Raw genomic sequence first — 17,837 nt, 5'->3', positions numbered from 1 at the left:
AATGTGTCTCTTCTTGTTGCTGCTCCTGTATTGCCACACCTGTGAGGTTGCTGTAGTGAGTTCTCAAAGGTGGAGAATTACAACAGGATAAAGGAATAGATTTAGAGTCTGTGCATGTGTTGTTGCAGCTGTGCTTCAGGATCTGGCTCTTTCCACTGCTGACTTTTTTGCATTCTTCATGTAAAGCTCCTCTAGACAAATGATGAGAGACCATTTACTAAAAATACCTGAATTCAAGAGTCAGAGCAATGCAAAACAAAGCTCTGTTCCTTGCCAGTGGGAACAGATGTGAGGTGAGGCATGAAGAAGCAGCATTGATTTGGGATCTGTTTTGCAATCAGTCATTGGTAAACGAAAGCAGCTTGGTTTGGGTGGAGGAAGGAAGACCAGTGCATCACTTTCCAGCCTTATCTGCCTGCAGATAGAGCAGCCTGTCTTGCTTTTGTGTTGCAGAACACTTTGTGAGCTTTTCAACTTGTAGAGCACTATTTGGTGAACAGAGGAGTACTGGAGTACTAGGAGTGTGCTGTGTGCCTATCCTTTTTTGTCATCATTGTTATTCTGAAAAGAACCATTAGGCTTGTCAAAACTAATTAAGGGAACAAGTAGATGGCACTGGAAAAGAACTTCAAGCTAGAATGACAAGTTTCAGGAGATCCCTCTCATTCCCTGGTGCACACTTGAAAGGCATTATGAGTAGATCCACAGAGCTCATGCATGCAAATGCACAATGGTAATGAGTTATTCTGGATTTTGTTAGGATATACTTAGGTTCTTCTAATTGCAGTCCCTTTTAAAATGAATAGTACTGTGGCAGACTGATGTCTTTTATTACCTGGGCCAGTTTTGCCCCATTGCTGTAGGGGAGATACAGTGGTCCCTCCATCTGGAGGGGAGGGACCCAGAGGATGTCAGGGGGCCAGGTGAAGCCATCTGAAACTGTCAGATGTGTGTCAGGATGCTGCAAATGGCTCTGAGCAGGAGCCGGGTGTCTGGCTTCCAGAAGGATGGATGCCAGGAGAGTGCATTTAAGGCTGAATTTAAGTAGGAAACCTGTTGGTAAGAGCTGCAGGGCAAGTGCCCAAAGTGTTCCCAACCTTTACCTCAAAGTGTTGGAATTACTGCCCTGTTTCATTAAGTTGTGATGAATAGATATGACGGTAAGCATGTACATCTGTCTCTATTGGCAGGTCATAGACCAGGGTGATGGTTACTGAATGACTGAAATTACAGCAGTTAGTGCTACTCATTTGAAAAAGGCAGGAAACCTCTGCTATGGACTAGAAAGAGTGCTTTCTATATACATTGGGGACTAACACTGCAGCACACTGTAATGTTTTTCACTGACATTTAAAGGGATTTCTGTGTATCCTACTGTCACTTTTAACCATGTCCATATATTGGGAAGCTTTGATCCCAATAATTGTGTGATCACAGGAATTCTGGCTCATTCTGGCATCCTTGCCAATAACAGACAGCCTTTCTTGCTTGTGGGATCACCCTGAAACTGATGGTAGCGATTAAGGAGCAGACTGTTTCTCACTGTGAGAGGAATGATGAAAGCCCTGCCTGTGCTGCTCTGTTTTGTGGTGTTGGTATCTTCTGGCCACAATTCAGGGTGTTGTGAATGGACTTCCTATCGATGTGGTGCTCTCGTTAACAAGCAGTGCCAGATTCAGTTACCTGCACAGTGGGTCATAATGTAGTTATTTTGACATTTGCAGCACTGCCTGATCTGAGCTGAACTCCAGCACATTTATATGTTTGTCATTGCTTCACTTGCTTTTTTTTTTGTGGGATTCACAAAAATGTATCAGAGCATCTGTATTTTTAAAATTATTTTTATTATTATTTTTACTGTTTTTGCTGTTGATGCCTCAAGGATGAAAATGGACAAAGAATGTGATAAAAATGTTTTCAGAACATTAGGCAGTTCTGAATGTAGGCTGGCTCAGAGGGAATCTATTATTTACAATCTACTGTATCAAATTCAACTCCCACCGAATTAGAAACTGATTTTTGTCATTGTCCCTTTTTAATCTAACCCTTTGGTTAACTCAGGAGAAGCAGCACCATAAATCACGTGGACATCTATGGATTTTTTTTTTCCCCTGCCAGCCATTGCTAGGACTAAATGTTCATCTCTCAGTGATTCTTATCAGCCAGGACACTAATAATAACATTTCTGTTCTGGGCTTGACTTTCCCTCTTCCAGGAGGAAAAGTATCTTTTTAATGTCCTTTGAAAAATATTTTTAGAGAGTAAATAACAATGCATGGGAAGATTTGACTTGAGGTGCTTGAGTTCCAGCTAGTGAGATTAAAGAAACTCCTTGTGCCTCTTTTCATAATTGTCAAGGACCATGGATGTCATGGGATCATGGTGTGAATAATGAATACTTTCTCACCTTTTTAAAATCAGAAATTCACCATATGTGCAACACTGTTGTTCTTCTGAAGATGGGAAAAAGGAGGTAAAGAATAACAAGATTGCCCAGCAAACCAGGGGCAAATCAGGAGACTTAGTCTTTCGTGTCTCTAATCAGCCAAATGAAACCTCCTTTTAATTTGCTTTCTGAAGGCATGAGGCATCTGTGCCCTTGTTTTTCCTTCAGCATTAAGCCAGAACTCTGATTTTACTGGGTCTTGGGATCAGCTTTCTGTGCTATCACTAGAACAGTCATAGTAGCCTTGATCTTGTAGACAAGGGACAGGCAGGATCACTCTGCTGTGCCTGGGAAGGTTGGTGTAGGGCCCCTGAGCATGGTCTGTGTGGAAATACAAAGGAGATGAGTTGTTAAAAGGTGGAGACCTACATACCAGGTGCCCCAAGGTAGGTTTAAACTGGCTTTGTGCTCCTTCACCAGCTCTGTCTGATTGCAGCCTTTCAGCTGACTGACTGCCTTCTCTCTCTGTGTCTCTCCTCCCAGGTCAGTGGCTGGTTTGGATAAAGAACCTGACCTTGTGCACATGGAAGCCCGGACAGCTGATGGACGTGAGTGCCTGCAGCCAGTGCTGAAAACTGGGCTTTGGGCCAAGAATGGAGTGGGAATGAGAATCCACTTCATCCATTTTACCTCTCCATTTACATTTTAATTGGAAGGGGAGATGTGGGTCATGGGGATTGATGTGATGTTCTTATCCTGAACTTGCAGGGGAAAGTTGTGGCTGTAGGGCTTGTGTCTGTGGAGGGGGTGGACAGAAGCACAGTCTGTTGGGCTAAGAACCCATCCACTCTGTTCCATGTTTAGCAGTTTCAGTATCACATAGTTTACATCAATCATAAAGAGCTGGGCTACCAGCACTGTACCATGGAACCTCTGTGCATTTCCAGAGGTGCTCAGAACAGCTAGGTGGTACCTGAGAATCTGAGAAATTACCTGCAGTCAGACTTGCCCTCCAGCCAGAATGTCTCTATACCTCTTTGTCTTGTATTGAAAGTATTTTGTAGTTTTGCTCATAATGTATGAATAAGTGTTCCATACCAACATATTACAGGCTTGAAAATGTGCCTGGATCTGAAGCAGGAAATAGGAAAAAAAAATCTTAACTCCTCACTGAAATAAATCTAGTCACATTTGCAGTGGAATGAATTCCTACAGTCAATTTCCAGCAAAGACATGGTATTAGAAGTAAGTTGACTTACTCTCTCTGAAGTGTTTTAGGTATTTCTCACAGGAACTGCAGCATAGTAATGCATCTGCTCCTTGTGTGGAATTTTACTCCAGTGTGAGGAAATGGAACAAGTGTCCTATTTTGGTGCAGGGATAGTATAGAAAAACAGCATAGGATGAAGGAGTTAAAGGATTTCTGGGGGAAAAAAAAAGCCTCATTTTTGTTGGTTGCAAACTTTTCTCTGTTTTAGTCAAGTGCTGCATAGGCCAGATGTGTGAACAAACTTCTGTCTGTCAAGATGGCTTCTCTGAGGTTGTGGATGTTCTAATATCACTCACTGGCCTCCCACTGCTATTTAGTGATGGCAGCTGAATAAATAACCAGGCAATAACAGCTCAGGGGTGACAGCTGTTTGTTGAATATGTGGAAAAAGCAAAACAGGCCGACAGGTGGGTGGACAAGGTAGGGAGGCATCTTCAGTGCCTTTGCTGCTGTGTGTACTGTCACAGGTATGATGGAAGAAGTGGTCAAATGCAAATAAAAAAATCCCAAGCAAGCAAGCAAAGTGCTGATGGAGTCTGTTTTCAAACTAAGTTTAAACTTGCTCACCCAGCTATTTGAATATTGGATATGTCAAGGATGTAAATGTTTGAAAGATGTATCCCCAGCTTAAAGACAGCTCTCTTCCTTCAGGTCTTGTTTGCTCAGGGGTTTGCTCTTTGTTCTTGTTTTAATATATAAATTCAGCATTTTGAAATTGGCAGCTGATGGTGTTGAGGGTTTCACTGGAAGCCAGGCTTGGCCAGTGGTGTCAGCAAAACAGCCCCAGTGCAGCTGCCCTCCCAGATCTGTGCTGGCCCTGCTGGCCTGTACCAAGGACTCCTCTCCCAGCACAGCACAGAAGAACAGTGCTGCTCCAGTCAGAGTTCTAAGGCCTGAAACAATATTAGTTTGTGTTACAAAGAGATGACAGCCTCACAGCTGTAGACTTCCCCAGTGTGATATTGTTCAGCTCTGGGTGCTCAGGAATGGGGCACTGAACTTTTCTCACAGTTAGTTCTGCAACCAAATTGGGCCTTCCTGTGCTCAGTGAAACAGCTGAGGCACTTACACCTGCTGGAAAATGGGGCCCTGCAGTTACTTCCTCTTGATCAGAAAGCTTCTGGTGAAAGTTTTCCTCAGTATTATGCAGAAGGAAGAAAAGGCTTCTCTAATGCTTCTTTTAGGTCAGTCTGGTGGCTCAGTCACTTATTTGATGCATTAACAGACATAGATTTAAGTATTCCCATTGCTTAGTTTAATTCTAATGGAAGAATTCATGCCTTCAATGTCACTGGCTACTTGAAAACTACATGATTCTTCTAGGCTGGGCATTTTTCTTTCTTCTTCTTCTGTTTGCCTCCATGTTTTCAAGGAAAAAAAAAATAGTGAGTAAAAGCAGTGGAGAAGGGAGGGGAAGGAATGGAAGTGCTATTTAGGACTAGACTCCTGAATTTGATGATTTTTTAATTTTTAATTTTTTTTTCCTTTTGGCATTAATGGGACTCAAGAACCCATCTAATACCAATTCAGACAGAGGAGCCTAAGAGGAGCTCTGGAGCTGGGAACAGGTGGTGGGGCATGCTGGAATCTCATTCATCCATAGATGAGTCAGGGCTATCAATAAGCTTATGGGTCTGGGAGCTGGCAGTCCTGTTCACCTCTCTGGTGACTGTCCTTCAAGATATCTTGCCACATGGTTTGTCTGTCCAGTCATGGTTGTGTCTCTGAAAAACCCATCTGCCCCTGTGCCTGGTCTCCTTAAATACTGCAAGATGCTGATAATTCCAGTGCCTATCTTATCTCAAGCTGTTCCCATCTTTTGAGGCAGATGAAGTTTTTCACATTTTTTCGACATCTTGGCAGAGTCATTGTAGCAGAATAATAATCGAGGCATGCATTTTTAAATTGTAAAAACATGTAGGAGCCTTGGGCATTGTGCCTTCTGCCAGAGTGTAATAGGCAGCAGCAAGGACAGGGCTGGATGCAAGGGGACTGTTATGATCACACTGACACAAGCACCCACCAGCATTCCTGGGAAGGATATATTGAACTTCCTGATGTTCAATGAGTTAATCTTCACCCCACTCACAGATACACTGCAATAAACAGGGTTTGAATTATAGGAAAAAGAGGAGGAGAAAAGCTAACCAAAAGGATAAAACAGGGTAACTAATTCCTGGAGAGTCTACACGTCTTTCTCTTTGGGGGAAAAATTATTGAGGCCAGTGAGTTTTTCTCCTTCTCATGGAAACCTTTAAGATTTTATGATTTTAAGTCTTGCCTGATACCAGGGCCTGATTTAAGCTGAGCCAATCTGCCAATGCAGCTTGTCACTGTCAGCTGCCCTTTTCCCTGTTAGCCATGCTGGCCAACCATCCCAGGAGGAAGGCAGGACTTTCTGTTCCATGTCTAAGTCACAGCCACCTGCATACAGGTTGGCCCTTTGCAGCCTGCAGCGCAACAGCTTTGTCTGTTCCACTGCCTCCCTTCAGGAACCCACGTCTTTGGGGAGAGAGCCTCTTGTGCTCCTGCTTCCTGCCAAAGCTGGCATGGCTGGCAGGAAAAGATGAAACTTGGTAGCTTGGTTTATTTCACCAGTTTGTCCCTTCCAGTCTCAAGAAATTGTTTCCGTTTTGTCACTTCAAAAAGGGTAAAAATACACTCCAGAATCTCAAGATGGAAGACTGTGTTAAATAGCAATGAGGAGGTGGTTCAGGCTCCTCAGCTGGAAAATGGCTGTGCATCTGTGAAAGCCATTCCCTAATCCTGAGGGAGGTGGGAAGGGTTTGTGTGGAGGCATGGATGCTGGGATTGGAGCTGCAGGAAGCCCTCCAGGCTGCTTGATGCCCATATTGCCACATTCACAGATGTGTTGGGGAAGTGGATGGGGTTGCTCATAAGCATGAGAAATTTTTAATGCTGCCTGGAAAGTAGGGAGCCCTTCTCAACTCCTTTTGCAATGGAACATTATAAAAATCCCAAAAGTAACAAAAAATCCAGCCCGCTAAAAGAACCCTGAAAACCAAAACACCCAAACCCTTTAATTCTGGTGTTGTATAGGACAATATATAAATGGGAAGAAGTGCCCAGATAGAAACAACCTTCCTTACACAATACAACTGCCAGTGAAAGATAAACAAGGCTTTGGAGGCATGGCTTAGTCTCATGTCACCTGCCCCTCTGGGTGAATGTCCTTTTACCTTGTGGTTGCCCAAAAAGGCAAAATTACCTCATTCTGGAGGAGAGGCTGATAATAGCCTGGAAGTTAGGGTGGCCTCTTCTCTCTTAATGGAGGCTTTTGTTGAGAGACCCTGTTCTTCCTATGTGAGAAGATGTGCTCTGTGAATGAGCACATTTTAGAAGCTTGAACAGGGACTTGAGATTGTTTCTTGCTTCGAGTTACACACAAATGGGAGCAGAACTGGATGCTGCTATATTTTTTACCTGATTTTTAATAGATTTAAAAAAAAATTTTGGAGAAAAAAGCAAGACAACTTTATCTGGTATCCTAAAGCAGAGAGGTTTAAAGATATATTATTTGTGTCTGTGTTTGTTTTTTTTTTTTTTTATAGGTTTGTATTGTAAAATATATGAAAATAAATAAAACAAGAGACTAAATGGAAAGTGGGTAGTGAGCTACCCCCCTTCTCCACCACCATCTCCTTGTGAATATTAATCAGGTGCCATTCTTTGAGTATATTTGATTGCTGGTGTAACACACTCAAAATGACACATTTCCCAATAGGCAGGAAGCTCGTTGTCATGTCAACACTTGTGATTTATCTGCATTTATTTGTGACAGGTTTTTATTCCTCTTCCCATTCTGTCACTCAGCAGCAGCAAATTATCCCCTTTTTGGAAGGATAAGAATATCCAGGCGACTGTGTGGGAGAACGTACTGGAGGGAATGAGCTTCTAAAAATACAACTCCTGACCTCTCCTCCTTGTTCTGCCTAATTTTAGAACTACCTCAAAGAGCAAGTCACCGCTGTTGATCTCTTTGGATGGCATGGCAGCACATAAGACCCTCTTGTTTTCTGAGAAGTTGCTTTTATCCACTGCAAGGTTGGCTTAGGCTCCACACTGAGGAGCTAAATAACAGCTCTGGGCCAAGTGTGTGTATATCAGTTGATGAAGAACTTTAATTTATGCCAGCTGAAAGTCTGACCTCTCTGCTGCTGCTGCTGCTGGAATTTTATGCTGGGAGAAAGCACAGCTCTGATACTCTGGTTATTGGCACCGTCTCTATGTCAGGTGTTTGTCACCATTCACTTTAATCACTGCCCAGTACTCTGAGCTGGCACCAGCAACATTTTCTGCTGCTTTAGCATCCTCAGTGGGACTGCGATTTCATTATTGCACCAGACCTGTGTGACTGCTCTGACTCAGCCCTTATTAACCTGGAATCCCTGGTGCATCAACCCAGAACCAGGTCTGCAGCCTTTAAACAGGGGCCTTCACTCACTGGGTGGTTGGGCATGGACATTCATTAGATTAAAGCTTGGCTGTGGTTTCTGACTCCTTTAGAAAAACTATTTTAGTAATTATTAGTCTAATTATTAATGACTCTGACTTGCATTCTTTTTGCGTTTTTAAGAGTGTTGCTGGGACAAGACTATAAAAGAGGAAACTATCAGTCTATGAATCTTGTTTTAGAATTTGGGAAGGCAGTTGGCTGAATCTCAGAGGATTTCAATTGTGCTCCCCAAAGCTTTCCACTGCCCAACATATTGCTGTAACTGGAAGGACACAGACCAAGGACACGGCAGGCTATTTTTGTGATGGAGAATCCTGTAAGCAGCTTTTCTGGGCTAGTGATTGTCTTTTTAAACTTCTCTTTTTTCATTTTGAGCTCAGTTTGACAAGGTCCATGTCAGAAAGTTCTGTTGTGAGCTAAAATCACTGCACCAGGCTCACCCCAGCCCTTACAAACTTGCTGTTTACTTCATTGATGTTCTGTCCTAACCCTTTGCAGAAAAGCAAAGAAGCATTTGAATCTAGGAGGCCTGTAAAGTGCCAGAGTGCAAAAGATATGACCCTTTTATCACTCCAGCTGTCATCTTAGTAGTATTTTTATTTTCTTCCTAATTTGCAGTTTTCAGAAGAGCAGTTGAAAAGCAGAGATGGCGTATTTAGATTACACACATCCAGAAACACAATGCATTCATTGTTCTGTTTCGTGAGGCCTTTTCTTAGCCTGAGTGAAATAATGCTTAACCCCTATAACCTCTCTCAACTTACTAGAGGTGAGCACGTCTCTTCTTGTTCTAACTTTCTGTATATCTACCTTTTCCTTCTGTTGTTTTCTTCTTCTTCTCCCAGTCCTGTTCCTCCTCTCAAGCAATGTCAAGGCCTGACAGGATCCCATTAGTGTGATGGTCTTCTGTTCTTCTCTCCAGACAGAAGCATTTGATGCTTCTTGCAGAGCATATAACTGCTGTTGGGAATCTTCAGCTAATCAGGCTATTTCATGGCCATGGCATTTTCATTCCTAGCCCATGTTTGCTATAAATATTTAATTTTGAGAGATGCTTCTCATTTTCACAGAAAAATTAGTTAAATTTAATAGTGTTGATTTAGGCTTTTTTTTTTCCTTTTTGTGTTTTACTACCACAATTAAAACCAGTCAACAAGGCTAGGGCGTTTCAGAGGGAAGACAGGGGTATGATTTCCAGAAGGATGTAGGAATTGGTGAATTCTACCTGGGTGGCTTCTGCTCTATTTGGTCTCATCAGCAGTTTTCTGATGCATTTATAGTTGGTACCCTCCATTGATGGGGGGTTTTGAACTTCAGTCTCCTGAGGGATGTCTGCACAACAGAAAAGGGAATGGCCAATGTCAAAGTGTGGTGAACTCCTAACTTCAGAGAGCAATTGCCGTGTCAAAGGCTGGAGGCAGATTCTGAAAAAACATCTCCCTAGTTGGAGATAAAACATTCTTTGGAGCTGCTGATGGTGTTTACAGACAAGTGGCTCCTCCCTGGGCATTTCTGATGTTTCCCCTGCTCCCCTTGCAGACACCCACTATTTGACCTGTCGGATCCAGGAGTGCTCCGAGACCAAGAGGAGCGGGCCCTTCTCGCGCTCCATCGACGTCAGCTCCCTGGTTGTTCAGGATGAGTACATCTTCATCCAGGTACGTTGCCTTCCTGCAAATGGGACATGAATTCTGCCTGCACAAGGGATTTTTTCTTTGGCTATATTCTTAGGATAAGCATGTGGGACCCCAGTTCTTAACAGTCCATCCCGTATTGGCTCTGCAGTCTGGGATACAGCACTTGATCTCCCTGCTTATCACTTGCCTTGAATCATATATTTTAAAGTTTGTTTATTAAGGGTCCATGAATTTCACAACTTGCTATTGGTGTGGCTAATTGTAACATACAAAGGAACTAGAAATGAACTGGGGAGAACAGAGAAGAGCAAAGGAAAGGTGTGAATGATTATTTTTAGCAATTGGAAAGGTTTATGCTGATTTGACAGTCAAGTAATGCTAATAGGGTGAACCAAAATTTGTTGTAGGAGGTAAAATAGCAGAAAAATTGAGGAAAGTTGTTACAGGACAACTTCAAAGTGAAAGATGTCTATAAATTTGTCAGTTGGTGATGATTCTGGAGATGAGGAGAAAGTGTCAGAAATTGAGTAAGACGCTACGTGGTTTTGAGATTTTTTGAGAATACATGGGCTGGATGGAACAGGGCCATCTCTCTAAATTTTGTGTCTGTGGAAGCCCGAGAATGAATAGTACTGTCTGGAAGAACACTTCCTGAAGATGTACCATTTGGTAGAAAACTGAGGGCCAGGCTGTGGTGATTCCAGATTGCAGGAAGCTCAGGAGACACAGAAATTACAGACATGGTGATGTTAAATGCTTGCCTCCAGTGCTGAACCAGGGGGAACAAAATGAGATGAAGACTGGATTCAGGTGGTACAAAAAAGACACGTTTCCCTTTTTGAATAAGACTGGGTTATATTAAGCTCCTACTTTATTTCCTAGAGTATTTTTCTTGACTATATCCAAATTATGAGAAAGATTTTCTGTGTTTATTGTCAGACTTTCTTATAAGAGGGAAGACTGATAAGTATGTGCTGGGATTATGTGGAAGACTGGATCCCTGTGGCCTGGGAGGACTGCAGGATGAAAACTGCATGTGTTTGAGCAAGGTTGGCAGACTTCTTCTGAAAGTAGGGGAGTGTGCTGCTCTGGAGATGACCTACTGCTGTGGGAGCTATAGCTCCCCTCAATCCCCTGTGAAACCCAGTCTGCTACTGCTTCCTTTGGTCTCAGTGGAGATCCACTGCTAGAAAACACTGTGAATTCAGTTTTTGCTACTTAGTAAGTCATGATTTGACTAAAAGCAATGGCTTTCCAATCCATAAATGCTCTGCTCTCCAAGGAGTATTTTAGAGAGACTCCGTTAGTGTAGTGGTTTATGTCTGTGGCTAAGGATGTTGTGGAACATCCAACTCTTTAAGCGTGAGGCCTTATAGATGTTTCTCACTCCACAACTCTCATCTGTGTTAAAACAAGGCCAGTCTGTTTAGAATCTTGATTTTACAGTGAGGACGTGGGCCTGGTGTGCATATTCCTCTGCCTCAAATCAGCAGTAAGCAGCTCAGGCTATTAGCTTCTAAAAACTTCAAGTTAAAAAAAAATATCTGTGTGTGTGTACAAACACATGCATGTATGTGTATGTAATACTCAAGTGTCTTTGACTATTCTTAGCAAGGTTTTATTATAGCTTAATGGGTGTTTGAATTGAAAATCACATCCCCACACTTTAAAAAGCTGTTATATACACACAGAACATTGCTGCTGCTTTGGAAGACTCTTTTTGAGAGTCTCCATTCCCAGGCTGTTTATCCCTTTCCCTGTGTTTTGTGTCACACTGGCAGGGTTTCTGCCTGTCCAGCAGCCTGCTGTCAGTGGCTGCAGATGCTGGGCAGGGATTGAGCCCATGCAGAGCTCGAGTGACACCAGGCACTTCAGATTCCCAGCACACTCTGAGCTGAAGGTGTTCTAAATCCAGGATATGGTCAATGGGATATGCAGAGTGTTTGCTTGGTACATATGTAGCTAATATGTCCTGGATGTATTAGTCTCACAAACAATGTGGTATTGCTGCCTATTATGGGATGTGTCAGATTGACTGCTTGCAATGTCTCATGCGTGTTGTTCAGTCTGGGTAATCTTGGACAGAAGTGTAGGAGCCAGGTCTTTAGAATTTTAAATATTAGACAGAGATGAATAAATAAATATCAAAATAAATGTTAAGAACTTGGTGAGGTTTAATAGCTGCATAAAGCATTGGTGCATGAGTTCTGATATGTCTGTTCTGGAGCAAATCAGAATTAATGTCTTGGAGTGGAGAGAGGAACTTGGTTTTTTTTTAAACTTTTGTCATTAAATCAGTATATTTTTATTCTAAAACTGTAGTCAGTGTTCCTCTAAAGTTAGAGCAATTGAAACCTTCACGGGCAATTTATCTCTTATTTCACCTATTTCAACATGAGCTAGATCTCTCTTTGAGTATGCCTTTGTCATTAATATTGGAAGGAACCTAAGTAGAGCTTAGTGAAAACCCCAAAATTTTTGATAGTTAAAATTGGGGTAGATGAATTCCAGCTATTGATATCAATGTCTTAGATTATCTGCATAGAGTTATTTACTTGTGAATATCCATTCTAACCAAGATGATAACCAGGCCAGCACTGTAAGATTCCTGAGCAGCATTAAGTTGTTTAACTGCACTCAAAGCAAACATGATACTATGATCTGTAATGGATAGGGGAAAGAAGAAAACAGAAGGCATTATAATGCCATTATAAATCAACAATTCCTGTTGTGCAGCACTTCTGAAAGATCTTTCAGAATTACAGTACAAAGAAAGAAAATTAGAATGGTCTTATGCTTGAAAATTTTATCTGTTGAAGAGAGTTTGAAAAGACTGGCACTTGTTTCCAGGCAAAAGAGATAAATAACATAGCCCTTGAGGAAAGATGTAAAAGGTAATGTGGAGGGACAAAAGATATAGCTACTAAGAGAGACTAGGAAGAATTATTATGAATAAAACAGTAGGTGATCACTCTGAATTTATTGGCTGACTTTCTATTTGATTGATCAATATTTATTTAAGGATCCCTGTCATGTCAGTAGGATTGGATTGGATAATTCTGCATAAATTGATATATTAAGAACAACTCTTACCCTCTCTTGCATGTATAAATTTTCATTCACTTCACAGTATTGCTCTGGTGTAACCAGGAGCCAAAACCATAATCTTCTTTCATGAATAATACTTAAAATTCATACAACTTGCAAAACAAGTCATTTATTAGTGAGAAAACCTTGGAATATGTCTGGACTTATGTACTATAGCAGAAAGAGCTAATTTGATGATCAACTTTGCCATTTAATGTCCATCTCTGTGGTGTTCAATTACATAGCTGTGCTCCAGTGAGTACTTGTTACTGAAGCAATATCGCTTTCCAAACTTAGGTCCAAACATAAGCTACAACTGCCTAAAAAATGTGATTTCCTGGCAATTACCTAAACTGCTGTGGTACTCTCATCTGCAGAGCCTACATTATAAGACACGGGGATCAGAGATGGTCATTTGGTTTGAATCTAGAGTACTGATACTTTGGAGAATTTATTTGTTAAAAAATAAATTACAGAGGGAATTCTGGGAAAGGCATTTTTCAAGCAAGTCTTGTATCAGAGTTTCTAATGGAATTGCTCAGGCAGCTGAAAAGTGTTGAAAATTAAATAGGATTTAATGAAAATGGTGATTATTTTTCAGGAAACTCTATTTTGAGTGAGATGGCGTTGTTTGGAGAGAACCTTTTTATTTTCCTACAAGTAAACAAATAATATCAGTGGTGCTTGGCTCAATAAAGAGAGGATCAGGAATGATCTGTGTGTTTCCTTGTCAACAGATCAAAAATTTCCACTGAAAATGAGGGAAAGCATGAGCAAATGTCACCACTTATTTCAGGCAGTGAGGACAGTCTGGGCCATAGAATTCCCAATTGCTTATTTTGGGGGGTCTGAGGGGTCCCAAGGGACATGAACAGGGCAGTGCATTCCCTGGGAATCAGCTTTGCTGAGGGGCAGTGCTTTTTGCAGAGAGCATCATTCCTGTGGACAGACCCATAGCTGCCATAGAGAGCTAAGTTCTGCTGAATTAAAGGAGCTGTTCTGGCTGCACAAAGGTTCTGTGCAGGGTGCAGTGGCTCAGTGGTTCTTCTGGGGAGCTGGACTCCCACCTTGGATGAGCCTGGCTGCTAGTGGAGAGAGGGATGACATTCCCAGTGCTGGCCCGTGTGAGGACTGTCTTTACACAGAAGCCTGGGTATCAGGAGATGGACAGAAATTGTGATGGAACTCTTCAGAATGTGTGACATGACGACTGATGGCACTACTGCTGTTATAGTGCTGGTGACCTAAGGATTTCAGTGGGACAAAATTTACAGGGAGGCAATATTTTTTTGTGAGTTGAAACTGATAGAGTTAGAAAAGGACAGATAATATTTTAGGCATATTCACAAGATCCTGAGGGACATGAGAAAGGATTTGGTTTCTCAAAACTGTTTTTTCTCTTTTTTTCCACAGATGTAGATCTAGGTCTCACAAATATGTTTCCATTCCCCTATTAATCTTGCTGTGTTGTGTAAACCCTTCTGCTTGTGGCTTTCCCCCTGAGATCATACCAGCCTAGTCTGGCATGCAGTTATCACTGTCCCCGTTCCTCTCTTACGCTTCTGCCTCTGTCAGCACTTGGAGACCCTCAGGGCTACTTTGGCCTTTTTGATTTGAGCTGGCTGTAAGTGCAGAGGTGTGTGGATGGGTGATCAATACCTGTCTTGGTAGTTTTTTATGTCTTTATTTTTCTCCAGGATGCTGCAGACTCTGCTATCCCAGTGGAGAGGAGCTGAAGTTGATCTGAGTTGTAGCTCAGACATTCAGCACTTTCCATAGCAGTGACAACACCACTGGGTATAGAAGACTCCTCAGACTTAGCAGATGATACCTGGTTTGGGTTTGGGGGTGATACAGGCCAGACAAATGCCTTTGGAGATGAACCCTCTCAGATCTATCTTTGACTGGTGGTCCCTTAAAGACAAGGAATGATCCCTGTGCAAAGTTTAATTGAAAAGGATTGGTGTTTTGCTTCATATCCTGGCCCATTTCCATTTTAAAAGGGAAGTGCTTTGCACCACTAATCAGAGAGGCATGCTGAGGGGCACTGCCATATCACTTTCCAAAGCCTTTAAAGATTGGAAGCATGGGTACCACTTCCCCATTTCCATCCCATGGCATAATTTGTCAAGGTGTTTAGCTGCAGGCTGAAACTCAAGTGTCTTGTCTCTCATTGGCCCCTGCTTCTACTTCTCCTTCTTGTCTTCTTTCTATGCCATTTCATTTGTAATTCAGTCTCTTGGGAACCCTGGGAACCGCTCATTTTTCTCTTGAGTCCACATTCCTTCAGGTTGTCCTGGGACATATGATGATCCCATGTTCAAAAAGCCAAGTTGCTCTCTTGGTAGCCCTTTGTTTTGAGGTTGATGTGATGAAGGAAGGAAAGAGTTTGAGGGCAGCTGGGAAGAGAGACAGGGTCTTGGCTGTGATGGGGTCTGTGGTGTTGCCATTTAGGAGCAAGGGATGGTGGTTACTCACATCCTGTGCATGCAGCAGTGTAGATGCAGCTGCAGTTCTTGTAGGAATTGTAGGAATTGCATATGGAAAGTGAAAAGTTCAAGTGAAAATGCTCTTCTGTGATTCTGATCTTTTATATGGTTCTTCTTCACCTTCTGAAGTAAGTTTGAACTTGGAAGACTTTTGCCTAATTCAGGGAGTTGCACAGCAGGGCAGCCTCTCAGCCTGCTCACTGGCAGGAGTGAAAAGGAGCGAGTCCAGAATTTCTCCAGAGGTTGTTGTGTGGTGCAGCTGAGTGGGAGTCTTAGAGTGCACATCTGAATAACTCCTCTGGCTCAGAGGAACAAACACTTCTGCCAAAATCTGTTGAACCATTTCAGTCTTCTTTTGCATCAGAAAAGTTTCCTTAAAACATATGCAGATGTCAGTATTCACCCACAATCGCTGATAACGTCTTACAAAACCAATGGATAATATTTCCTTTTTTGGATGCCTGGTGGCTCATCAGAGTCCAGGCAAAAATTTCAGCTGAAGTAATTTGATGCAAAATGGCATTTATATACTTTCTTTTTATTTGAATCAATTTCTGGTTTATCAGGGTGGATATATTTATAATAACCTTTTTTTCCCCAGCCTCAGTAGAAATAAAAATACTTACTGTTTATAATATTAGAATTCAGGTGGAGGGACGTTTCTCTTTGAGGTGTTATAGAGGGGGAAAAATTTCCTGATTCTAGAAGCTACATATATCTAAGCCCAGCTCAGATAAGTAGTTTAATATTATTACTGGTTATAACTGTGCTTGTTTAGGAGCACTTGAAAGTGCTTATGGAGGACATGAGTGTATGTTTCAAGTTTATTGAGTATTTAAGAATAGGCTAAATGAGCATATTTGCTGAATTGAAGTAATTTATCAGGTGAATAGACTTCAACCAGCAGCCACAGCTGAGCTGATGCTAATTCATAGGGATTCCTGACCTTGGTTATCAAATGATCAATTAAAAAACTTAAATAAGTGGCAAATTTCCCCAGGAATAAACAAAGTGGTTGTTATTTTTTGGGGGTTTTTTTGATTGTTGGTTTTTTTTCATTAATGTGAGACTTCTCAGCAGTGAAACAGGAGAGCGGGGAGAAATTAAATGTTCATTTCCCAGTTTAGAACCGTCTCTCTATTTTCATAGAAACTAAATACACCATGTTCAAATATAAATTTCTTTCCTCCATTTTTTCCTCCATTAACTAGGAGCCAAAGGTCTTAACAGAAATCAATCCGTGCAATTTATTTTTAACTTCACCCTGCTTAGCTACGATTGATTTTTATCTTTGCGATCGATGGTAGAGAAAACGGTTTGGCGGGACAATGGAGCACTCTCCAGCTTGTAGGGGCTGGTCTTTGAGTCTTTTATTGAAGGAATCATTAAAAGCTTATTATGAAACTAATAGGATGAAGACGTTTAAATGATGAACACGATTACACCTGTTTTACTGGTGAATAATGCCTGCTAGAGCTGATCTCCTCTCACTCCTATTTAAAATGCTGGACAGCACTCCAGTGGGGGAAATTAATCCATACAGATGAAAGAAAGTGCATCCCACGTGCTAGTTAAAAGCTCTTGTTAAAGCAAGACAGGCAGTAAGTAGTTAGCTACTTTCCTATTCACTGCTGGGTGCTTTTCATCCATTTCTAGCACAGTTTCATTTTTTCTGTGCCAAATATCACATTTGGAACTTGAGCCTAACCATCTCTTGATAAAAAAAAAAAATTAACATTTTCCTTTATTTATTTATTTTTTATTGATTTTCCTTCTAGGGCTTTTTGTGATGTACTTTCTTTTATCACTCTCTCCCCTCCCATCATGCTGTCTGATTGATCATCTGAAGATGTAAAGTATTGCTTTGGCAAACTCATATGTTTCCTCTGAAATCAAAAGGAGGGTTAATGTGTACAATTATGCTCTTCTCATAAGTTGATTTCTGTGTGGGTGATGTGCACCTGCAGCTCGGATGTGGCTTGTGTTTTGGTGTAACTGCACATTTTCTGCAGGAGTTGCTTTTAAAACAAATGCAATACTTGAGATTACTCTGTCCTTTAGCTGTGTCATCTTTGCTCTGAGGGGAGAGGAAGCTGAACAGGGACTGGGCCAGTATAATAAATGCTGCTTTGTCACAGCAGTTTTTCTCTGATGGGTGTGGTGCTCTAAAGAGTGTCATGTTTTCTAAGCCTGCTGAATTTACCAGGCAACTTGAGGGTGCTTTATGCACAGACACTCAGGTAATTGCATATTGTTCAATTACTGTGCAGAAGGCATGATGTTAATGAAAATCACAGGCAGATAATTCAGACTAGATGGTACCTGTCATGATGGGATTTATGCTAAGGCAGTGGAGAACCTCACTACACAAAAATATCTGGAAGATTGCTTTTCCTGGTCATGGTGGGTAATCAAGAAGGAAGGGCATTACACTACGTTCATGTTCTTCCTCATCCTCTGAACCTCGTGTGACTGGAATTGTGGTTAGGCT

General features: G+C 41.7%; 1 protein-coding gene across 1 annotated transcript in view; it reads left to right on the top strand.

Annotated features, from left to right (window-relative positions):
• Positions 1-17,837, top strand: part of LOC128937256 (VPS10 domain-containing receptor SorCS3-like) — a 264,166-nt gene that overhangs the window by 182,085 nt on the left and 64,244 nt on the right. Inside the window, exons 6-7 of the mRNA XM_054276750.1 lie at positions 2,930-2,994; positions 9,673-9,791. Of these exons, the coding sequence (XP_054132725.1) occupies positions 2,930-2,994; positions 9,673-9,791 (184 nt within the window). The remainder of the gene's footprint in view (positions 1-2,929; positions 2,995-9,672; positions 9,792-17,837) is intronic.

The sequence above is a fragment of the Melozone crissalis genome, unplaced genomic scaffold (genome assembly GCF_028551555.1).
Source record: "Melozone crissalis strain CALT ecotype California unplaced genomic scaffold, PUWL_Pcris_2 ptg000019l_1, whole genome shotgun sequence".
NCBI lineage: Eukaryota > Metazoa > Chordata > Aves > Passeriformes > Passerellidae > Melozone > Melozone crissalis.
This window is presented reverse-complemented; position numbering and strand designations above follow the sequence as displayed.